Source organism: Ascidia mentula, chromosome 4 (genome assembly GCF_947561715.1).
Source record: "Ascidia mentula chromosome 4, kaAscMent1.1, whole genome shotgun sequence".
NCBI classification, from domain to species: domain Eukaryota; kingdom Metazoa; phylum Chordata; class Ascidiacea; order Phlebobranchia; family Ascidiidae; genus Ascidia; species Ascidia mentula.
In genome coordinates, this window is record NC_138569.1 from 13,122,255 (window position 1) to 13,147,564 (window position 25,310).

Here is a 25,310-nt window from a genome sequence, read left to right on the forward strand (position 1 = left end):
CCTTGACTTGGGTTTCTAATCAATAAAGTAAAAACTTGAAAATCGTGGTAATTTTCCATCCGGCGCAACACGCTCCCATCAAAATAGACGACGTCCAGAGCACAAACCTGTTTAAACACTTTGATTTTCGCATTTGTGTACAACGAAACCAGGGGTGAATGTAACCGAATGCAACGGATAAATGTTTGGCTTTCTTTTTCCATTTTTTCAAGTAACCATATTTGACTGAATCGGTTTCCAGTTTCACTTTCACTTTTTATGTTGTTCAAACGGATTGTGATGGCAAGTAGGTATGAGCTCCCAGCCAACGTTCCTCCGCAGTGAGTTTGTCAAATAGTTTTCGATGTTTTTGAACAGCGGTTTGATGTATCATCGATTTGCGAATCTTGTTTCTTAAATTACCACTAACACGTCGACTTTTGCTACACCCCAAACGATGGTTTCGCTTTCCCAAAATTTTTACTCGACCCTCAACTTTATCAACAAAAGACCAGAATGTAACAACAAACTTCATTCCACAACTACAACCCTCACATCTTTTATGACCACAGTAAAAGTTGATCCAACCTTCTGTATAACAGTTATCGTCCACCCTGATGTTTTTGACGCCATCAAAATTAATCAAATAATTATTGGAGACATTAGGCACACAACCGGAGTAAATTTTACGAATTTGCTTGATCGCAATTTCAACATACAAATCACTAGTAAAATAATTAGCAGACCTATTTTTAACCATTGCTTTTTCCATTCTTGCAAAGACAGAACAAACGAACCGTCAATACACACATCTAGTGATGTTCCCAGTTGCAAATTATCCGACCCGGCCGGATCCGGATAGTTATCAATCAAATCCGGCCGGATAATTTGGATCCGGCAGTTTGTTAAACACCGATTCGTGTATTTTATCGGTATGGCAAAAATGTTTGTTTGCCAAATAGAATGCTATGTTTAGGTTAGCTTATCATGAGTGGAAGAAATAAACGCGGGTATTTAATAATATGGTATAAGACGTCAAGAAAAAACCTTAATAACAAAGTTTTTTCACAGACCGGGTCCCCAAAAACGTGTAATTTGCGAATGTTTGTCCGTTTTTAGGACAAAAATGCTTTCCCAACTATCTGGTAAAATCAAGTGTATTATCCGGCCGGGTCCGGGTATTGAAAATTGGTCAATATCCGGTCGGGTCCGGGTACCCGGATCCGGCGCAAGACATCACTACTCACATCGTTGTTATGTGCCAAATGTTCCTTGGTCTTAACATCTATTCCAATTTCATTAACCATGGAATCATGTATTTCGCATCAGGTTCAACACAAACTTTGGCAAAAGGGAAGTTACCTAGTGCAATAGTCGAAATTTCGTCGAACGAACTATTTAAATCTTTTCCAACATCCTCATTTGCCACAGGCGAACTACAAACCGGTGCACCACTTGGCAAATACGTTGAACCTATCTGCATCAGCTCCTTATCAACACAAAAACTGCCAGAAGGTGAAACTGTATCACTGTTTTTAGAAGCATTACCAACAGGCGACTTGCCATATACAATAGTCTAAATTTCGTCGAACGAACTATTTAAATCTTTTCCAACACCCTCATTTGTCACAGGCGAACTACAAACCGGCTCCTTATCAACACAAAAACTACCAGAAGGTGAAACTGTATCATTGTTTTTAGAAGCATTACCAACAGGCGACTTGTCATATACAATAGTCTAAATTTCGTCGAACGAACTATTTAAATCTTTTCCAACACCCTCATTTGTCACAGGCGAACTACAAACCGGCTCCTTATCAACACAAAAACTACCAGAAGGTGAAACTGTATCACTGTTTTTAGAAGCATTACCAACAGGCGACTTGTCATATACAATAGTCGAAATTTCGTCGAACGAACTATTTAAATCTTTTCCAACACCCTCATTTGCCACAGGCGAACTACAAACCGACTCCTTGTTAACACAAAAACTGACAGAAAGTGAAACTGTATCACTGTTTTTACAAACATTACCAACAGGCGACTTGCCAAATACAATAATCGAAATTTCGTCGAACGAACTATTTAAATCTTTTGAACTGAATTCGGGTTTATGTTTATAGCAAGGTTTTGACGTGGGCTTACAGCTTGGGCAAATCAAATGGGAACATTTCCATTGGTTTACTGTGAGCAACGCAGCAACAGACGTACTAAAGGCACAACTCGGATGAAACCAATGCTTGCAAGTCTCACTTTCAACCATTAGTCGGCCGTCGTAAGGCGTTTTACAAATACACGCGGTAAAACATGTTATCTTTTAGCGGCGACAAAGAGGATGCTTGGGTTTTAAGACAAACATCACGTATATCCTTGTGATGGGCATTGCAAAAGTTCAAGAGCTGTTTCAAACGTTTGTTCATGCACATACCCTTCCATAATAAACTATACCCTTTGTATCAAACTATACCCTTTGTAAGGATCGGCTAAGGGGCACTTACCACCTTGGTGGAGGCACCCTTTGCATCACCCGAGGATTCACTCGAAGCACGAGCCAATTCGGTGGCCGCACACTTTGCTTTTCTGGCAAAACCACAAAATCTTTTCTGATTCACGAACCGGGTTGAACAGACGCTCGCTGTGTTCGGGGTCACTGATGATTTGCCTTGACTCGGTATAGTGGAACACAGCCGAAGCAAGAGAGAGGTTTGTATTTCTTCCTTTGCTTTCTTTGCTGGGTTTGCGATTGCTTGTTGGACTTCTATGCTCTTTGCATAAAATGATTTGGTTTGATACAAATACAATTGCTTATAAGCAACAAAAGGTATATACATGTTTTGAAGATCGACATTTTTTACTTGTTAGGATATAGGGAAGGGAATGTTATTGGCTCACATTTTGAAATTAAAAGATAAATTTATCTTTATTCGACAAAAATCCTTAACTTTTAATTCCCTTCCCTATATCCTAACAAGTAAAAAATGTCGATGTATATACCTTTTGTTGCTTATAAGCAATTGTATTTGTATCAAACCAAAAAGATAAATTTAACTTTTACATAACTTTTATACATATATGATGCAGAATGGTATTTTCTTAGTTTCATTAAACAATATATTCACGCAAAAATATTACAAAAAGGGAACAATCCAAAAAACAAACCCTCACCATATAATTCAGCTTCAAGTGAAGCGCCAAAAAAATTGGCAACGTTCGTTTTACTCTTTATTGCGTCACAGCAGGTTCCATGTGAACAAAATGCATAACTGCCTAATTGGACAAAGAGGAGTGAAAGCTGCCATGCGGATTTCTCATTTTGGTCCATCTGTGACAATTTTCTAAAAAACCAAATCAGTCCAATGGTTAAAGTGCATATGACACGTAAAAATCAAACATGTTAATAATCAAACTAAGAAATGTTCATAACTTTAGAACATTTCTGGCGAAAAAAGTGGCTTGATACGACGACTGGTTTCTGAGATACAGCTGATCAAAGTCGCACTTTTGCCGCTGCGAACGAAAAGGCGCTTCGGTCGTGCGCGAGTGCTGGCAGCAAGCCTTAAGCGTAGGAATGGAAAACATTGTAAAACTGGTTTAAGCATATTATTGCATTAAACAGGGGACAAAAAGTAAACAAGCGCAATAAACGGATTTTGATGTTAATTTAAGCTGAAGACAGATGGCCGCTGTTCGACCTATTATGTCTTATTTAGTTGTGTATTAATAAAACAATTACTGGGACAGGGTGTTCTTGTTGTTACAGCATTTATGATCGCTAACGTGATACATGAACTTTTAAAAACACGACAGAGACAAACCGTTAGTTTAGCATTGTCGTTTTGTCCAATCACAGTTATGTCGTTTTTGCTATACCCGATGGTCTTCCGCTAATTAGGGACAAATAAGCCTTTGATTCGTGACGTCACAATGACAAATTTTTGTGTGATGCAAAACCCTGTCCTGACCTTTACGGTAACGTAATCTGTGGATTCTTCTATGTTTGAAACTATTCGATATCTGCAAAAAAGGCGCCTTCTCCTATCTAAACAATGCATTTTTTCGACGCAAGCGCCTTATATGATGTCCTTTTCTCCTTAGCGCATAAGGTTTACGATTTTTGGTCGCCGCTACTTTTCGTGCAGTTTTCTACATTTTTTGGTTGACGTAGAGCCGTAAAACTTTGGATATACGTTTGTTGTAGATGTACCTTTAGTTTTACGCAAAGTTGTCATGGCCGTGTCATATGCACTTTAAACTCTAATCGGCACATATGTGTTCAAAAATTGCAATTAAAAAGAATAGATGTTCTTTTAAAAATATTGCAGGCGTTTTTGATTGAAATGTTTGCTTTGGCAACTCATTTTTTGTTTTTGTCACGAGTTAATGCATAATTTGTGTTAACACAATCACTTGAAGTCGTGTTCACTGATGTATGAAATAATTTTGTTTTTAACCAATTTCCATTTCGCCGAAATGACGGTGGTGAATATACGTTGCACAAAACGGGTGTAGTGTACACTGTACAGAACGTACCAATGTTGTAAAAATCATGAAAACCCCAAATTACGTCACAATGAAGGGGTAGAGTTATGAAGTCACATCAAAATTACGTCACTGTGACGTCACTAACCGAAGATATGCAACGGCAAAGTTTCTCGCCTACACGAACACACGCGGTTCTCCTACAGGCCAAGAGCCATGGAAAACATTTCTGCAGGCTATGATGCCGCATCCGAGAGGCCATTAAAGGCACAACAGCAACAAATAAATGCATTTTTACACTTCATTGATTATTTTATAAAACAAACCTCGGAGAAGCTTGAGGTTTAGTACGGTCAACCACAGCGGTGTGTAAACCAATATACAAGAAAATGGAAGCTGAGGTTAATGCGCCTTAGCGCCGTTTGCGGCAAACTAGTCACAAAGTGTACAACAGTACGCAACAAAAATGAAGGAGACGTCTCACAACGTGAAATTTGGTACAGATAACCACAAGGGTACAGAAAATAATAGGTAAACATCATGCATTACAAGTGGGTGTATCAAGCAATTTCTTTGTGACAAAAAGTGTCTTTTGTAAGTGCCGGTAAACTAAAACATATCAGTATTTGCTGTACATTGAAAGTGCCACAGCAAGGCTTTTCACCTTATCTTATTTGGCCAAACCAGCAGCTGAAATTTTCACCTTATTTTGTAATACGCAATAGCTCGTAAACTTATTCTAATTCTTTCAACCAAATAGCGAGTAACCTGCAATGTGGTTTTTATTGCAAATTGAACATGAATTCGCTGGTTGGTGTAAATGCGCGGCAACTTTCGCTCTGTGGAGCTTTGCTTAATATTGACGACGCAATTTTGCTCGTCAGCACATTGACCCTCGGCCAGTCATGTTTCTGTCGTTCCCTAAAGACCGGATAACATGGAGGTGCCCGGACAAAGTATTGAGTATCGTGTTTGGAGTAAAATTGCCAGACTTGCATTTTCCATTGTCTCCTATAAATATAGGAAATGCTTAGAAAAAGTTGCATTAACATATCCTATAGTTTCCTTCATGCTTGCATGAATGTAGAAAACGCGTGTCCATTCGGACAGGTTTATTCTTTGAATCAAGCAACCTTTCAATGGTCCAACTTATAACGATTCTATACAACTGGGCCAGGCAACGAAGCCAAGAGGCTGAAATATACAAAAAAAATTGTGTTGCTTGGTCTGCTTTTCTTCGAGAGTTGATGGTTATATCATTTTTGAGGAATCGTTTAATACTTATTTTGAGGGTTTACACTGGCATCATTCAGGTATGCACAGAAGACCTGCTGCGGAATCCTTGTACCATAGGAGGCCCAGGTCACATTGTAAGTATCGACGAGTCGTTGGTGCCGCGCAGGAAGCCCTATGTTCGAACACTCAGGCACCCCCGATTCCGGAACAGTAGGAGTTCGAATGCATTGACATGCAAACCAAGTACTTTTATGAAAAAACGTATTAATTGCATTCTGCACACACCTATTTTAACACACATTTTGCCTAACACAGAAATTTGGTCCGACGAGTGGCGTGCATACAACAATTAAGCAAATAAACGTGTATTTTTACGCCTGTATAGGATATAACCATTGTAACGTGCTTTTTCAACGGATCGGCGGCGTTACACGCTACATAGCAGTTTTGGTCTTTAGCCCAAATGTGTTAAAAACGCGTCCCAAATTCTCCTTTTTTGAATCCTTATTCAAATAGAATGCTTATTGTTAAATTACATGCCAAAAAACTGTCAACACAAGAACGAGCAAACATTAGCACGTGGTCTGCACGCGCACAGCTACTGCGCAGCCTTTGTTTTAAGTGTTGCATCAAACATAGAAATCACAACAATAACGAAAAGAACTATTAAATTTTGGGAATCTACACCCACAAAACTGTAAATCATTCTGTGCAATATGTAACGCCACAAGGCGTCCACACCTACGTAATAGAAAGTCTATGGTCGTCGGCTAAACGACAGTTACGCCAAAGAAATGATGTAGGGGAGACCGGGAATAGCTCGGACGGTTTTGGGAAAATTGCTCATATTTTTTTTAAATTATGAACCACAGTCTTAAATTTTGTTTTGTTGTAACTAGTAAAGCATTGCCTAAAAAACAAAAGATTTTTCGTTTGTTTTAACTCACTAAAAACGCTCATTCAGTCCATTTTTTAAACAGGTCTCAAATGTCCGAAGTCACCCCGGTACCGGATAACATCGGACATGCCTGAGGATATTTCGGACAGCAAGTTTTAACAGACGTTTTTTTTATGTTTTTTTTTGACAAATAACTGAAATAAAACTTGGCGCAAAATCAGCATTGGGACATTAGCGCATAAAATATCATTCAAGCTTTCAGGAATCTGGGCGTGGCCACTTATCGTTTCGATACTTCCACACGTTCATGCTTTGGGTAACTCGTGTACTTGTAACGGCAGCACGGATATCATAGATTTTCGGGTCAACAAACGATTTTTTTTTCTCTTTGGGGCTTTTTTTACTGCAAAAATTCGATCATTTCATCCAGCCTCTGTTTATTCTCCTTTATGACCTGATCAGTTTTCATAAAACTCAAAAAATGTGGTCTTCTCGCCATGATGTCCGATGTATCTTCGACCACGTGACGACATAGAAATTATTAAAATATGGCCGTATTTTTAAAGGTTACACAAAATCATCATTGGCCTATCGAAGAATACATATTTGAATATGCAATCAACCAAAAATTACTGCATTTTGATTAACTGTGACTAATATATAGCCTTACACATACAAATTGAAAAACTTGGTTTCACTGATGAATTGACTTTTTCGATTTTTATTTTTTAAGCAGACATGACTTAATTCCAAAGTTCCCATTAACGTTTGATGGAGACATAAAGCTTTTGTAAAAGTGTCTTAACAATACCTAATTGTGACGTAAAATACCTGGTCCGAGGTATCCACGGTCTCCCCTGCAGGGAATTCATACCAACATACCTTTTGACGGGTTTCTGTGGCGTCAAAGGCGACCGAGCTGCCCTATGTTGTTGTTGGTTATCAGCAGTAATCCAAAATACATGTGTAAATGTACGTGTTGATGAATCTGTTACCTTTTAAAAATTCATACAATTAATTTTTTTCAGATTGGCTGCTGTTCCCGTTGTGGAGGGCTCTTCTAAAGTATAATGTAATTGTTAAACTAAAGTATAATGTAATTGTTATGGCATAAACATAAGTTTGTTGTGGATTAAAAGAGGGTTAATAAAGTGACATCGTAACTTTTCAGTATGCTGGTGTAGACACCTTTATGGTTGTCTGTAACAAATTTCAAATTTGTACGACGTCTCCTTCATTGTAACGTACAATCGTACGCTCTGAGACTTCTTTACCGCCAACGGCGTTAACCCTTTAAATGGACTCGATTGTCAAGGTGGCTCTCTTTAAATTAGTAAAGAACTGAAATGAACAAACGTAAAAGGCAATTGTCACGTCACAAACACAATTTTGTCGTCAATTGAAAGGGGGTTACTAAAGTGGCATCGTTAATATTTTATAGTGTTGGTATAGACATCCTTATGTTTGTCTGCACCAAATTTGTGCGACGTCTCCTTCATTGTTACGTACTTTTGCACACTTTGTGACTAGTTTGCCACAAACGCCGCTAAAGCACGTTAACCTTCGCTTACAATTTTTCGTATGTTGGTTTACACGCCCTTGTGGTTGATCGTACCAAACCTCAAGTCTCTCATACGTTTGTTGTATTAAATATTCAATAAAGCGTAAAAATTTCTTCGTTGCTGTTGTGCCTTTCAATGCCTATGTGCAGAAACCTTGTCGTTGCATATCTTCGGTTATTGACGTCATAACCTCACCCCCAAGTGTCTGGAACACAGGTACGTACGATTCCGCACTAGGCGAGATTTTTTTATCGCAACTTATCATAAATACGTCTTCACACTTCACTCAGATGTGCCCAACTACCCGACATAAACTAGCTGGCATCCCCACCATTCACTTACTAACATTTTAAATGATGGATTTATTTTTCTGCACTGAACTCATCACAAAACAAATAGATACCTACATAACATACGCACGACAAACCACATAACAATCATTGCACATTTTACAAGTTATATGTTCTATATTTTACATTGTTAACATTTTATTCAACTTATGTATGTGGTACTTATTCATCAACTTTTCCTTCGACTATTGTGTCAAAGGAAAATGGAGCAAACATATATCCCTCCCCAGTGTAAAACTTGCTCTGAAACTCAACCCAATGCAAACGAAGTGCGTGCAAGAAAGCAGACAATCCCTCCATAACTAACAAAATTCCAATAGTCAAAGCAGCAAATCCCCTGCAAAATGTAGAGACATGAAAAAAAAATCCCAAAGAAAATTTTAAACTATTCTTACCAGAACACTGCAAATGTCATAAATGCTCCAACAATTCCCTTCATTGCCAAGCCACTGTGCATAACCATTGTCCATAGAACCTCAGAGAGCTCTGGTATACAAACACACAGAAATATGGCAAAACTTACAAAATAAATCAAGCTGGGAATGGTACCTGCATGTGCTAAACTGAGAGCCCACAACCGAAGATATGAGGCTGTGTGAGAGATGCAGCTGAGACAAAATTCTATGGTGTGAATTATTTGATGTATCATCACTTCTCCGATAAGAAACTAAAAACCACAAGTCATATTGAATCATATACTCAACAAATCATAACGTATACTAAAAACCACAATCACCATTTACTTGAATAGGTCTACAAATTTCCACTAGATGTTATTCTTTAAAAATAGAGTTATATGGATCTGTGCAACTGTGCAAAACTTCAGTCATCAAGGCAAAGTAAATCAAATTAAACATCAAGCATCAAATCCACAAAGAAAATAGCACAGGAAGACACCCAACAATAAAATGATACAAACCTCTTCTTCTTTTCCAGCAACACTGTCTGAATCAGCTGAGTCAAGAGTAGTTGATCGCTCTAGATGGTCATGGTGAATTATTGATGCCTCATCAGATGTTTCGTCCACAGCGACTCTCACACCAGCATATGTTGTTGTTCCCTAAAGTTGTAACAGTATCACTATGACAGCACAAATAAATTGTTGGCTGGAGCTGGCATGCACTACAGCATGTACCCACACCTCAAAATCAAAGATAACTGATGAAGTGATAGCAAACTACATAGGCAAACAAATCTGTCGTAGAAGGCAGGTCGAGCGAGATTTTTTTAGCAAGCTATAACTTAAAGAAAAATAAACCAGGGAATATAGCAGCAACTAAACCTAACATAATATGGCTGAATGAATGCCCAAACAGCACACCCAGCAACCATCAGGTGCAGAATTAAACTGTCATGCCCAAAACCCATATGGAACAGATGAAAATCACATGTGCCACATACCCCATTGTGAGTGTGAGATGAGCCTGTACTGCCCGGGTTGTACACAGGATCAACATGAACAATACACTAAAACAAACATTCGCGACACAGTAAGCACCACACTTACTCAAAAAGTGAGCCCAACGAACTATAATCAAATCTTGCCTTTGTTGAATTCTTTAGGGTCTATAATTTGTTATGGCATCATATATAAAATTATATATGAAAATATAACAAACATTTCTTCATATCTTCAAGGTGGCAAATAACACAAAGGTTTTGCTTAGTAATCACAGCTTGCATTAATACATAACTTTAATGCGTTAAGCATTCTGATTGGTGTATGATAAGTGCAGGTAACAAAGCTTGATGAATCTACATGCTTAAATTAACTGAGCCTACTTGTTGCTGCTTCTTCTTGTTTCTCATGTAGAGTACAATTGGTTTTGCAAGTAACATCCATGGAACACAAATCAAAGCCAAAAGGACAATGCAAATTTGCACAGGATTTTGGCCAGTGTACAACAATGTTTTCGCCTTTTCAGAAGGTGCAGTGAACATAAACATGTTGATCAAACCAATCAGTAGACTTGGAGCCATCTATGCAAAACATCACAAGAATAAATGCAACATAGCACTTTTCAGTGTTTCTTTGGTTCTTACAGATGATTCCATAGCTGTCCAGGCTATCCATTTGTAGATAATAATAATACATAAATATCCAATTACACAAAGCAAGAAAAGCATGTGCGGAATCCATTCACAGTAAAGTGTCAGCCTATCCTTAAAATATCTGCAAAAAAATTAGGAAAAAACTATTTTGCGCACCGTAAGGTAATCAGAGTTTTTACTTACACATTGTTGCAAAATGCCAAGCACAAACCAAAAATCATTTGCACAGTTCCAATGATTACAGCACTTTTCATTTTGTAGCTATTCGTAAAGGTTATTTTGTTAGAAGCCGACTGCCAAATCTAAACAAACAATAGTAAGCATAACCTAGAGATCATTTATGTCAGTAAACTTATTTACAGGATCCATCCCATATGGATATGGAGAACCAGAATAATCAACTCCACGAAACACTCCATTTTTGGCAGGATTTAATGTCAATGTGGATGACTTGAGATCAGCACTTGTGTAATCCATGGCAGAGACATTCCACGAAGTCCCAAAGACATTTAGAGAACGTGAAAAGCATTCATTGTAAAGGAAGCCAGTGTACATTGAAAATAGACCCATAAGAAGTATCATGTAGCGTCCACCAAACATCATATCCCATATCTGAAACAAAATTATTATTTTTTTGTTATGTATTTTATAGAAGTAATTTGTGTTGCATTCAAACCTCATTGTCATTTTTGCTTGCCAAAAACTTCTTCTCATTAATCACCATGTAAAGACCAAATAAAAACATGAGAAATCCATGACCAACATCCCCAAACATGACAGCAAACAAAAACGGAAAAGTGATGATTGTAAATGGGGCTGTAGAAAACGCTTTGATAATCCTTACCCTTGAATCTTTAAACTAAAACTCACCAGGGTTAACTTCCCGATAGTTGGCAATCCCAAATGCATCAATTATGTTTTGAAATGCTTGTGTAAACATGTCTGTACGGTTGTATGTTGGAGGTGAAGTTTCAGTTTTCATTTGTTGTAGTATAGATGGAACAGATGACCCACTCATTTCCTAAAACAATGTTTTAACATTTGGAAGGTTATCAGCATGAGCCTAATAGGAAGGTAATGTAATGTAACCCACGGTGCCACGTCTTAATGCAAGTTGAACTCTGTCCAGTTCTACAACAGGAACCCAGCATTCAGCAATCAAACACTTCTCGGCAATGTTCACATTAAACAAATTGAGAGTATGGTAGATAGACTTGATTTTTCGAACTTTAATGAACCAAACTCTAATGCTCCGGGCAACTTGAGACAACACCAGACGGCGATGGTCTTCAGTTTGATTAAGAACCTGCAACAAATATCTCTCATAAACACCTACCCAAAAAAGTGTTTGGATAAACATGGCCATACAAATATGTCAGTGGACAAACCATTTTGCTTAACAATACACAAACAAAAAGGACACAACAACAATTATTGGTGACTAATTACAGTTTGAAGATCTTCAATGCGAGTCATGACTCCAATAGCAATTTCACGGCGTTCCTGTGGAGTCTCAGGGCATGGATAGAGCGTGGCTCTAAACCTAACAAGAGAAATTAATTGTACTTGAAAAAAAATTACTCTGGACAAAAAAACTTCTGTATATTTGGCACAGTAAAAGAAAGAGTGTAAACTGGAATTGTTTTTGTTATACTGATTCTACAATTTTCAATTAGGTGGAAAATTACTGTGACAAACCAGGTAATAGTTTTTCTGATCATCAAGAATAAATTCACATTAGTTCATTTATTCAACCCCATACATCACAGACCAGCCAATTTTAGGTAGAACATGTTTATCCACTGACATATTCTGACAAGCACACAAAAGATTCCTGTGAAAATCTACAGCAAACTAATTAAACTGGACATTGATTGTTAAGTAACAAAGGGGTTGTGTCAATGAGCCAATGAGAATTTACCACTTGGATGTCTTCAATTCGAGCAGTTAAAACTCCAATTGCTGTGGTTCTTTCAACAGAATTTTCAGGACATGGATAAACAGTGGCCTGAAACCTATTTTCCAAACAAAACAACAACCACATGCAAGGCTTTTTGTAAACCTTCACTTACCCTTCACATATTTTTTTCACTCTGCTTTTTAGTTGGTCTCCTTGAAAGAAGATTATGAAAACACACTTGTTTACAGAATCGCCCTGCACAGTAAATGTACAAAACATTTAGGAAAGTGAAGGAAGATATGTTGTACGTCTCTGTCTTGTAGTTACTTACAGTATGTGGATCTTCTAATGGAGTTTCTATCTCAGTGTAACGCAAGAACACATTTCCTCTACATGCCCGCCACAAAACACGTTCAAACGCTGGAACTTTCTCCCGCAGAATAACACCAGCAACAAATCTATAACAATGAAAAAACAAAAAAATCATATACATCAAATACATATGATGAAAAGAACTTCCTTAAAACTCAAACAGGCATTTTCATTCCACTGCATTTGGTAACTCTCAATCCAAAACATTTTTCTTTATGTTTCTGCCTGGGTGTGGTATACTTTTACATAAACCTTTTCCTGGGAACTGAAAATTATCTGCAGCCTGTCTTTTTAGAATCCATCCAACTTTCACATCTTATCTTACCCAAGTTTCAATGATGTTTGTTGTTGCCGTCGGAATTCCTCTAATGCATCTTCTTCATAAGAATCATAATTTTCCATCTATGTTCAGAAAATGTATTTGAGGCGAAATAGTGCGTAACACAAAAGTAATGGCCCAATAACAAAAGTAAACATGTTTGGCAATGATAAGTGGAACAAATACTGGAATTACACAGTTGAGCAGAAAACTAAAGCAAATTAGTAAGTGCAGCACAACATGCAACTAAACAGATAAGACAAAAATATACACAAAACAACAGCATGAAATATTTGCACGAGAAAATTTCTATAACCGACACATTGCACAAATTCTAGCGGAAGAAGAGCAGGAAAGATTTAGAAAAAAATATACACACAAAAAATGCTGTTCCTTTCCACATGTCCGCAATGGCACTGTATAACTGAATCTGGTCTAACTTTGACCTAACTGCCTACATTTTGGCTTTGATCTGCATAGCTCTGCAATCTTTATATAACAGTATGTTGCAAACTTCCTTTTGGAGATAAAGAAACTCACCCAAGTTTAGTGAAAGGCCCACGACCAAATTCACTACTCAGTAAGGATTGAGCACTTTCCTCTTCTGCTCCACCACCAAAAAACTCTTGTTGTTCATGATACATTGCAGCCTTCATTCAACAACATGCATGACAAGACGGAGAACATAACATGAAACACACAAAATATTCTGCTACCATCAATTTTACCTATAGTTAATCAACTAAACTAAGAGTATGTTGATCCAATTATGAAGTTGCCAATGAGGGGTGATAATAATTATTGCTCTTATAGACAGTTATGCTATGTTACATGATACGATTAGAGTTTTTGTGACATTCTAAAAATTTTGTTTAACTGACCTCGCAGTTAAATATATATTCTTAAATTTTCTCAAATAATTTGTAGCACCTAGTTGTCCATGATATTTTTGTAAATATTTGTCCTGTAAGAAAGCTGAAAGATTTTATACTTGGAAACATAAAAGTAGTCTGGGTGGAAATTGTAAGGCCGTTAGGATTGAATGGGGGATGATTACAAGAATTAATTCACAATCTGGTTGTTTTTTTAAGGTAATCACTGAGCATTATTGTGTATATATTAAATCCTACATAAAATTCGTGTTAAAATGTTGCATATAAATACCACATTATATACAGGAAGCAGGCAGACATGCCACAGTTTCTGGAGGCAAAATGTTTTATCATTTTTTTCAGTTTGATAGTGAAATACATAATAAAGCACAATCAACTCAATCCTACCCCAAAATTAACCTTACGTACCCACAATATGTCATTAGCAATGTAAGGTTAAGTAACATTGAAAATTAATGTATATATATATTAACAAGAGCAACATAGCTGCTACAAGTAGAATTCCTTATTTTAAAGACAGAACATGCATGTGTTAATTCTAGCTGATTACAAAGCAATTATGCATGTCTAATATACCAACAAGCTGAAAGCCACCAAACACAAGAAATTCCAACAAACAACATTTCTAAGACTAGAAACACAATTTAACAAGTCAACTGTTGCAAATCAGCTTGGTTCACAGGATGTTGAACAGGATTTCACCCGCATTGAAACACCACTATTATCTTAAGTGAAAACCATAGTTTCGTAATAACAAGTTGTTTAATGATCAAAAACTTTTTGGCAACTCTTGTTATGTATAGTTCAAATGGATACAAACAGAAAGCATGCAAAACAAACATGCAACTGTACCACCAAACTGCAATACTATAAAGTTTAAATAAGGTTTGGATGATGTGATGCACAAACTACTACAAACGAACAAAAATACAAACGAACAAAAATACTTTTTTATTTGAAACACATTACAACAAGACTCATTTTTTGTTAGTACAAAAAACACTTTACCTTTACAAAAAAATTGATGGCGGAGCCTATTCCCAATTACCTTACACCACAATTATTTTTCTTTCAACATTCTTGCTGGTAAAATATTACAAACCACTCCCTGACTTGAATACTATACATGATCAAGTTAGGGACATCATGCAACTTTTATTAAAGTTGCTGTGCATCTCAACATCACTGCGTAACCACAATTTTATTGAATTGTAAAGAGTGTTAATTTCATGAATGATGATAACTTCAGAATTTGGCACATGACAAAAGGAACATGCAAAATATTAAAAAAAGAGAAGAGAAAGAATTAAATGTGACAACAAGCAAACAACTTCCAAACTTGCAGGTTAATAAAAATCATAACAATCAGTTCAGTGGCGGATCTAGGGGGGTGGGGGGGTCAGAATACCCCCCTCAGCATTTTGGCACATTGTTTTGATGGGTGTGAAAGTGTGGTTTAAATTCTACGAACACTACCACGGCTTTGTTTATCGTGCGACCACGCTGCATTCATGCAGTGATGACTGCTTATGAAACATTCGTTTGTCGTGCCGTTGGTTAATAACCCATCAACAAAACCGTTTTCAAAAGAGCAACCTTATAAGTTTTTCTGCTACAGTGTCTATGCAGAGCTGCACGCTGTAAGAGTTATAATTGTTTGACAAGATTGCACCAAAATATATGCAGCTAAACAAGTATTTTGTATTAAGTCTGTTTGTAATATAGTATATATTCAGTGGTGCAAGGCCACGTCCTAGACCATTACAGATATGTTTTTCGCACAGTTTTATCGCACAGTTTAAAACCAATCCCACGGCAAATACTTGATACTCGTCAAGGATACACTCTGTAGTTGTTTCGTAATATAGGGTTTGTTTATGCGTTTTTCGTTAAACTGGTCGCACATGCAACAAAAAAGTGTTGTATTTTGCAGAAGTTGTTCGATATTCTGCTTAACTACTGTAATGCACTACCTGTTTTTTAAAGCTGAATTTGCATGGCAAATGTCTGAAAATTTTTTTAACAGCATCCAACAGTTTCTTTAATTAGGTACATACCAAAACCGAACAACCCCCTCATATTTTTTCTATATCCGCCACTGAATCAGTTTAAAATAAAATGTTTGATAAATTTTAGCACCAGACAAACTCACCTCTTCGAAGAAATTTTGAGTTTTTCTTAAAATGTGCTTGAGTTCAGTAAGTTCAAGAAAGTTGCGCTTTAAGGCCTCTTGATTCATGTTTACTTCTTTCATGTCATTTTCAAGTTTCTCAAATTTTGCCTGATAAATACCATGATTTACATTGTGTGAGACTGAAAAAAGAAATAAAAGAAACAAGCCTACCTCAAGATCTATCATTTCCTTGGGTAAAGGTGCAAGTGGGTTTTCACCATTATCATCAATTGTTATGTTATCTTTCTTCAACTCCCTTTCCAAAAATCCTGGAACATAACAAATGTTGCATTTCATAAGTGAACAAACTTGTGTCATTTTGAATAATTTATGGTATATACAAGATCCAACATGAAGAGTTTCTAATTTGCAGCTAATTATCTTTGTGACTATTTTTATGCAGTGGTTGCACTGACAGTTTGTGACAGAAACAGCCCTGCAGACAATCTCTTATAGTGTTGACGTGTTTGATTACATGAAAAAAACACGTTTGTGATCTTTTTTATATATGCATTATAATTAACCAATACTATTTACTCCCACTGATGCAAAAGTGATTGCTTTTTTGGCCAAATAAGAAAAGCATTTGTAACTATAGCAATGTGAGTGTTGCAATAGACAACCTTTCATAACCACATGACCAAAAGCTGATGTTGTATTTGCTAAAAATTCTAGGTGTTCAACATGCGGCTTCACTGTTCGACATGGGGACAAACAGACAAATGCGATTGTTATTAACCAAAGTACATAAAAATTGAATTACTGCTGTACAATATTACTTATTTTATAAACTAATTTAGTCTGACAGATCAGGTCTCGTAAATTCACAACTAGCTATTGTTACCAACCATGTGGCAATATTACAAAACATGTTGCATTATTTATTGAATCTGAGCCAAAGAGGCATAACAGGACACTGTATGCAAAGATGAAACCTGTAATCAATCCCACATCCCAGTATAATTTGTAGTAGAGTATTATCGAATACAATGTTTTGATTAAAGTACGTCTGGTAATTCTGATGTTAGTTACCAGGCTCAGACATTTTTGTTATTTGACGAACACAATAATTTTTCTCTAAATGTTCGACATGCAAAAATAAAAATTGAAACCTTGTGTTTTTAAATAGTTTGAAAAAAATTGACAACCTCACCAGATTGAAAAGTTTGCAATTGGTGTTGTAGATTTATTTCAGTGATTGTTGATTGGGTGGACAAGCATTTTTGTATGCTAAGTAATTCTTGATAAATATGTTTAAATTTAAAACAGCATAAAAAACTTACGCAATTTTCTTTCCATTTCATCACATCTTCTAACCTCATTCACAAATTTCCGTTGAAAAGCATTGACATCAGGATTAAGCTGAAGTAAAAACAAATGTAAAATATTTTGGAAACCAGCTAGGCTATATTAAAATTAATGAAAACTTACATCTCTAAATTGAACCAAGCCAAGTTCACCCAATTCACTCACACAGGAAAAAGCAGCTTCACTTTGTAGATATAGCTGTGCCAGGCACATTTCCTCGCTTCGAAACAAACTCCCCATTTTTAGAGTTTTGCCAAACTAATAAACAGTTCAATCACACTTATTATCTCTGCACTATCTGCATTGCATATATATTTATATCCATACTTTGTAAAAATAACATTTACCGTTAGTAAAATAAGTGCTTAACACAGGAAAATATACGTTCCACGAAACCCTTCCCTACATCAACTATTTCCCAGTTGAACTTTTGAAGTAGTGCACTTTTGAAAACGCATATTTCCAATGGTACAGGAAAAAAAGGCAAGTTAAATTTAAGCTACAGCGTTTGACTGCACTACCAAAATGACTATGTCCAACAATTAATTTGTTTTGACCAGTTTTGTGTTGCATAACACAATAACAATATTCACAAATAAGATGTTGACTGGGCTATTACAGTGGTACGGATTACAAAGTCATGGGACCATCACAAGACATAACTTTAATCTCAAAGCAGTCTTTCCAATTTGTTTTTTTTTGTCAGTGGAAAAACCACTCCATCAAAAAGGCGTCAAAAATTGAACCATCACATAATTTTATTCATTTCACCCTTAGTCTTTATTAAATCCAATAAAATTTTGATTTCAAACTCAGGATACAAATATTGCAGTTTGATTGCTGCATAACTTAATAATAGTAACCTTGGTTGGCAGTGATAAAAATAGAAAAAAATTACGGGATCGAATGAAGTTTGAATACTGGTAAAAATTTTCTTAATTAGTAAAAAAAATTGGGTGAACATTAGGGAAGAGCTTGCCTTGCAAAAGCTTTTTTTCGTTTGTACCTATTTTACTGTTACACAGAAACAATTATATTTATGTACAAAGGGAATTTGTTGCTGTTTCAGGCACGCTTTAAGATTGCTGTCAGTGGTACCTTCTGATAATACAGTTTCGCTAGGTGCGCTATGTAGTCTACACTAGGTTCCGCTAGGTACCTTTTAATACCACAGGTGCGCTAGGTAGCCTATACCTTTAAAGCTACAGCGACCGCTGGGACCCACATTCTCATGATGTACGCTAGGTCCAACCTTCCAGTACTAAAAAGGCATGTATAAAACATAATCGCTTCGGTGTAACAGAAAAAATTGCTGTAAGCCAATTTGTTGATGTTGCTAATTGCATTAAAAATGTTTTTGAAAATTGCACATTTGGTGCAGAAGTAAAATGTCACTCATTATTTGCTTTTTGTTGCAAAGCATGTCGGAAATTGGTAAGCGGAGGTCTGTTCAGTTTTGCTACAAAAACCCCAACAAAATGTTATCATTTTCCCAACAATGTGACCTCCGCAGTTTGCAGAGACAAATTGTGCCATTGAATGAATTAAGTAAACCATTTGATCAGCTTTTTGGTTTTCGAACCAAGTCTGCGTCATTTTAAATTTTTTACCGCTAAACACTTTTTCTGGTGTCAGGCCATGGTGAATCCTCAACGAGATTTAAACAGCAATGGCCCTGATCATTTCCTATTTGATCATTAAACTCTTGTCTGTGCAATTTGTTGTTTGTTTCCATATATAGCGCCGTATTATATAGATTCTGGAATGCCTATTGCAGTGCTTTTCAATCTTTTTTAAGACTATCCGCACTTTTCTGTGGCACGAAACTTTCATGCGGCCAAACGCATAAAATATTGGTTTAAAAACCCCAGAATGTACATAACTAATACCAACAACCAGGCGGCATGATAAATTGCCCTTTTTTGAACTTTTCGAAATTTAAACGATTGCAAACCTAAACACGATTAAAGGGACCGGATTAGTGTCACATCTTATTTGTCAGCAATTGCTGATTTCTGTTTCAGTGCCCTTTTTTCTTTTCACTGCTATAATTGTTGCAGTCTATTGCGGTTTGTGACGTAAGAGTTAACGGGTAGTTTTCTTAAACTGTAAAAGTGGTTATAAATAGTGATGCACCGAAACAGCTATTTTTATATTCGGCCGAAACCGAATATTCGGCAAAAGTTGCCGAATTAACTCGGCCGAATAAACCGAAACTAATTTTGGTATCCATCTCTTTAAACGCAATAAATTTAAACAAAACATATACTGGATTACATCTTATCCTATCACACAGCCTTTTTTGGCGCTTGAAGAATAACCTCGTCTTCCGTACCATAAGTGCTTAAAGTTGATTTTTATCATTTCTGTGAAAGTGAACAAATGAAACGAACATATTCGTATAGTTTAAACAATGATTTTGACCTTTTCCAAACTTTGCGTTTCAGCGTTATATGCTATAAAAAAGTTTCGGTTTCGGCCGAATTCTGCAGAAATATTCGGCCGAAACCGAATAATTGCGAAAACCTTAGTTTCGGCCGAATAAATTCGGCAAACCGAACTTTCGGTGCATCCCTAGTTATAAACTCCTTTTCGTGTTTGACTTCCGTGGAGCACGGTTCTATTTCGCAAAGGGCTTAATGATTGGTGAGTTGCTTATGCGTATGTGGGAATTTGTGATTATACATTGCTGCTTTGTTTAGGCGTGACACTGAAACAGCAATTTATTCGTTTTGTGTGCCGGTTCCAAAACTAGATGTACTATTGTACGTACCTATGTTCTAGAAATCGGGGAAACCCCAAATTACGTCACAATGAAGGTGGGGTCAAGTTAAGACGTCACTCCAAAAATTATGTCACTAACCGAAGATATGCAACGACGAAGTTTCTCGCCTACACGCACATACGCGGTTCTCCTGCAGGCATCGGAAGGTCGGCAAAAGGCACAACAGTAACGAAGAAATACATTTTTACGCTTCATTGATTACATAATAAAATAAACCTCTGAGAAACTTGAAATCGGGTACGATCAACCACTAGGGTGTGTAAACCAATATATGAAAAAATGTAAGCTCAGGTTAATGCGCTTTAGCGCCGTTGGCGACAGAACAAGTCCCAAAGTATACATCCATACGTGTCAATGAAGGAGACGTCACACAAACTTGACATTTGGTACAAACAACCAAAAGGGTGTGTACACCAACATACATAAAGACTGGATACCACTTTAGTAACCCTCTCTTAATTGACGACAAACTTTTGTTTGTGACGTAACAATTACATTTTAAGTCGATTTTGATCGGTTCTCGAATATTATAAAGAAGAGCCCCTCCTTGACAATCGAGCCCATTCTCAACGGAATCCAACATGTATTTCTTTCGAAAATCATTAAAACGTTAACCGACGTTAACACGCTTTAGCGACGTTGGCAGTAACAAGGTTCCATAGTGTACATTTGTACGTAACCATGAAGGAATCATCGCAAGGACTTGAAATCCGGTACAAACAACCACAAGGGTGTCTACACCAACATAGTAAAATCTTAACCTGATACCACTTTATTAACCTTCTCTTAATCGATGACAAACTGTTGTTTATGACGTAACAATTGCATTTTAAAAATGTACTGCTCTTCTGGCATAAAATAACGCACTGTATTTCTTCGCCATTTAGTCTGCCATGCGGCGAGACTTCATCAGGTATAACGCAAAAAGTGAACCACACTAAAACACACAGGGGCACAAAAGAAAAAAGGACACGTTGATACCTCTTGTCAAATCACGTGCTAGAGGCAAAAACACCAAACATTGCAGGAGACACAACAGTTACAACAAATTATTATAAACTGCCGGAAACAAAGCACATTGTTCTTTGTTGTTGACGCAGCCACTATTTTTGTGGATGTGAAGCAACTCAAGAAACAGCCGCTTGGAATGGTCCAACTCCATATTGTACCTGCACGAGAGTTAGGTTTTTTGCAGCAGTCTATCTGAAAAACTACATTCGTATAAACTGTTAAAATGTACCAGATTAATAACACTTACATTTACACTTGATAATTTGGATTAGTGCTGATGGCCAGCACAAAATAATTGAAATAGTGCGACTTCGGTCGCCTCTGACGCCACATAAATTCGTCTAGGTACGTCGGAATATAGTCCCGATGGACACCATTTTTTCGGCGTAACTGGCGTTTAGCCGCCGACCACAGGCTTTCTATGGTGTTAGTGTGGACGCCTTGCGACGTAACATACTGCACAGAGTGATTAACTGTTCTGTGAGTATATCCGATGTTTACAAGTGCAAAAACACACGTTTAAAAAAACTACATTTACTGGTCACTAAGTGAAGTTACTTCCTAAATTGTTATAGGCCCGCCACTCGTCGGACCAAATTTCTATGCCGGACAAAATATGTCGGGGTATGACTGCCTCCAAGGTTACTTGGTCCCTCGAAGGAACCAATTCCATAAAACAGTCCCTGTTAAAATAGTTCTGTGCAAAATGCAATTAATACGTTTTTAAAAAAGTACTTGGTTTCCACATCAATGCCGCCGAACACCCACTGCTGCGGAATCGGGCGAGCCTGGGCGTTCGAGGAAGGCTTTCTCCTAACAACTAACGACTCGTCGATGCTGACGACATGCCCTGGGCCTCCAATGACACATGGATTCTGCAGAAGGTCCTCTGTGCATATCTGCATGATGCCAGTGTAAACCTTGTAAATAAGTATTAAACAACCCATTTAAATGGTATAACCATCACCTCTCGGAGAAATCCACACCAATCGACAGAAATTTTGTTATTTTGTCGATATTTCTGCCTCTTTTTCGATCGCCTCATGACTCCGTCCCTCAGCCCAATAGTAAAGAACTGTGAGAAGTTTAACCATGGACAGGTTGCTTCCTTCGAAGAACGATCCTGTCCGAATGGAGACTCGTTTTCGACATTCCTGCAAGCATGAAGGCAACTATAGGAAGTGTATGTTAACGCAACTTCTTCTGCGCATTTCCAAAATTTGGAGAAGACAACGGGAAATGCAAGTCAGACGATTTCAACTCAAACCCTTACTTGGTCCGGGCATCTCCATATTAACCCATCTTTGCTTGCCCTAAGGCGTTGTTCCCTCATCAGCGCACCACAGACACAAGGGTGGCTGTTGGCCAATAGCCTGTACTGTCGCGCAATTAATTGCATCCTCCACATGAAGCAAAGCTCCGCAGAGCGATAGTTGCCGAGCATTTACGCCTACCAACGAATTCATGTTCAATTTGCAATAAAAACCACATGGCAGATTGCTCGCTATTTCATTGAAAGAATTAGAAAAAGTGTAGGCGATATTGCGAAACAAAGGCCATTATCAACGTCCTTACAATGAAGTTGATATTACCAAATAAGGTAATAGTTTCAACCTACGGTTTGGCCAAATAAGGTAATGTAAAAAGCCTTGCACAAAAATCGTAAACCTTTTTCGCTATGGTGTAATTGACATCATACAAGGCGCTTGCGTCGAAAAAATGCATTGTTTATATGGGAGAAGGCGTTTTTTTTTGCAGATATCGAATGTTTCAAACATGGGAGAATCCACAGATTACGTTACCTTAAGGTCAGTACAGGGTTTTGCATCACACAAAAATATGTCATTGTGACGTCACAAACCAAAGGCTTATTTGTCCCTAATTAACGGAAGACCATAGGGCATAGCAGGAACGACATATCTCTGTACTTCGATAAGACGGGAATGGTGCGTTTCTTTGCTAAGTGACATTAAATGACGCCATTTTGGATGTGATGTCATAACTTTAACCTACCCTTTGTGTTGACTTTAATTTGATGATTTCAACATTTCTAGTTACGAACTATATTGCGAAAAATACATTAGTAGTTGAGTGTAGCGAATTAAATAAATCATTTATGACGCGAACTCGGCAATGCTACTGCCAGGTAAAAAGTTGTATTATGACAGAATAACTGTGTTGCATGATCAGCTAATTTGGTCAGTTTTTCTCGGCGGTCTTTGCCATCCTCAAAATTCATTTAACCTACTTCTATCTTTTGCAGTGAGTGGACAAAACGACAATGCTAAACTAACGGTTTGTCTCTGTCGCGTTTTCAAAAGTTCATGTATCACGTTAGCGCGACCGAAGCGCCTTCTATGACGCCACGCAACAATATCTCGCTTTCCTACTGTTACGACCGCTTGTGCGCAGCCTGGTCCTGCGCCGTTCGTCCCACTAAGCAAACGCGCCCAACCAATTCTCCACCACAACAGCCCACTCCTGGTCCGAATGGCCGTCTTGTTTATTTTGAGCGTAGCGGTTTTCTGCAACCACAACATTCATAATAGCATATTGCTACGTCACAGTAGAATATTAAACAATGCACAATGCAGATATGCCTCCCAGCACAGTTAACAATTGCATCTTAGTTAATCGTTTACATTAAAAAGATTAAAGACTCGCAAACCACGTCGGGCACATCACACGTATATAACTGAACATACCAACTGTGTGGGATCCAGGTACTTACTAGCCTGCGGCTAGTGGCTTCATCAACGTTCCATTCAGATTCAATAAGCATCGACACGTTTTACATTAATATGCCTTATTCAAATAGAAACAGGAACAAATTAGTTAACATAACAAAAGTTTAACAGTACAATTTCATCCTTACACACTACAAGCATGTCGTCCTAAAGACGCATCTAATTCGAACCCTAACGCCGATCTTAACCCTAACCCTGGATATCTGTGGCGCTATAAGTTCAAGCCTTTACGAGAGGTTGCCAGTGGAGGGTCGCGAAATTAAGGTTTTTGAGAGGTTTCCATCGCCGAACACCCGACATCAACACCGATGGTCTGTTCTTGGACCTCAGTTCGGCCTGAGATCAAAACAAAGATCTGGGACCGAACACCGTGATCTGTGCTGATCTATGAGACCATCATCTGTGAGATCACATTGTGATCTGTTAGACCGAAAACCATGATCTGCTTATTTGTGAAAAGAGTCGCAAATATATAGAGCGATATCAAAGACCAGACAGAGACAAAGAGATAATTTGCTGCGATTACGCGACAAAGGAGACTTAGAAGAAGTAGCTTAAGTTGAAAGACGGGTTGTAAATGTAAAACATTTAAAAGCGGTTTCGAAAGACCAAGTTTAAACAAAATATCAAAAAGAACATTCGAAATGTGACAAGGCACCATCGACCGAGGTGGGTATGATTGATAGTGTTCGGCTATAGAAGGGTCAAGGGTTATTATAAGTTTAAATATGACGCATTGTTGCAAAGAAGGTGATCTTTTGATTGACATAAATTTCTTGTCATGTTAGAATATGTACATGACGCCAAAATGTTAAAAAATTTCTATTGTATATGACGCAAATAAATGTAGCATGAAAGAGGTAAACTCAGGTGGAACATAAAGAGGAATAGAGCTTTCTTAATACCTATAAATCCAAATGCAACCTTACCAAAACTGTACTCCTACCCCAAATATCTTATTTAGGGAAAACGTACCTTCTCCCCAGCGGGAGCGAGAAGCATTCCACAGCATTGTGGCAAGCTTTGTTGCAGGCCACCAAAAATTCACCCTTTCCATCAAAACCCTGGCGGCGTCGTTTAACCACGGTGGTTACCGCGTTGCCGAACTACCCCCTATGCTTTGCTATCAAAAATTACTACAAACACACAATACTGGACACACCCAGAACCCCCGCTCTTTTTTTTTGAATATAATATCGGACTTCCACTTTCTAATTTTAGAATCCGAAATAAACTGCCCCATGCA

The 25,310-nt window shown here is 37.5% G+C and overlaps 2 protein-coding genes across 3 annotated transcripts in view; one reads left to right on the top strand and one right to left on the bottom strand.

Annotated features, from left to right (window-relative positions):
* The first annotated feature begins 4,442 nt into the window (after positions 1-4,442).
* LOC145899293 (inositol hexakisphosphate and diphosphoinositol-pentakisphosphate kinase 2-like) overlaps positions 4,443-25,310 on the top strand; it is a 68,695-nt gene continuing 47,827 nt past the window's right edge. The window contains exon 1 of the mRNA XM_082988028.1: positions 4,443-4,468. The gene's annotated coding sequence lies outside the window, so the exon portion shown is untranslated. The remainder of the gene's footprint in view (positions 4,469-25,310) is intronic.
* LOC145899294 (V-type proton ATPase 116 kDa subunit a 1-like) lies at positions 8,506-17,815 on the bottom strand. 2 transcript variants are annotated; one of them, XM_082988029.1, is made up of 20 exons: positions 17,645-17,815; positions 17,497-17,575; positions 16,385-16,482; positions 16,193-16,321; positions 13,688-13,797; positions 12,788-12,914; positions 12,629-12,711; positions 12,006-12,099; positions 11,650-11,862; positions 11,427-11,577; positions 11,233-11,372; positions 10,917-11,168; positions 10,740-10,858; positions 10,548-10,677; positions 10,287-10,484; positions 9,906-9,971; positions 9,424-9,564; positions 9,054-9,171; positions 8,900-8,990; positions 8,506-8,841 (listed from the first exon to the last, which is right to left on the bottom strand). In XM_082988029.1, exons 1-20 carry the CDS (start codon positions 17,759-17,761, stop codon positions 8,667-8,669), a joined length of 2,631 nt encoding a protein of 876 aa, XP_082844155.1. In that variant the 5' UTR covers positions 17,762-17,815; the 3' UTR covers positions 8,506-8,666. The 2 variants fall into 2 exon arrangements, with proteins under 2 accessions (XP_082844155.1, XP_082844156.1); XM_082988030.1 differs by lacking the exon at positions 12,006-12,099 and adding an exon at positions 12,478-12,571.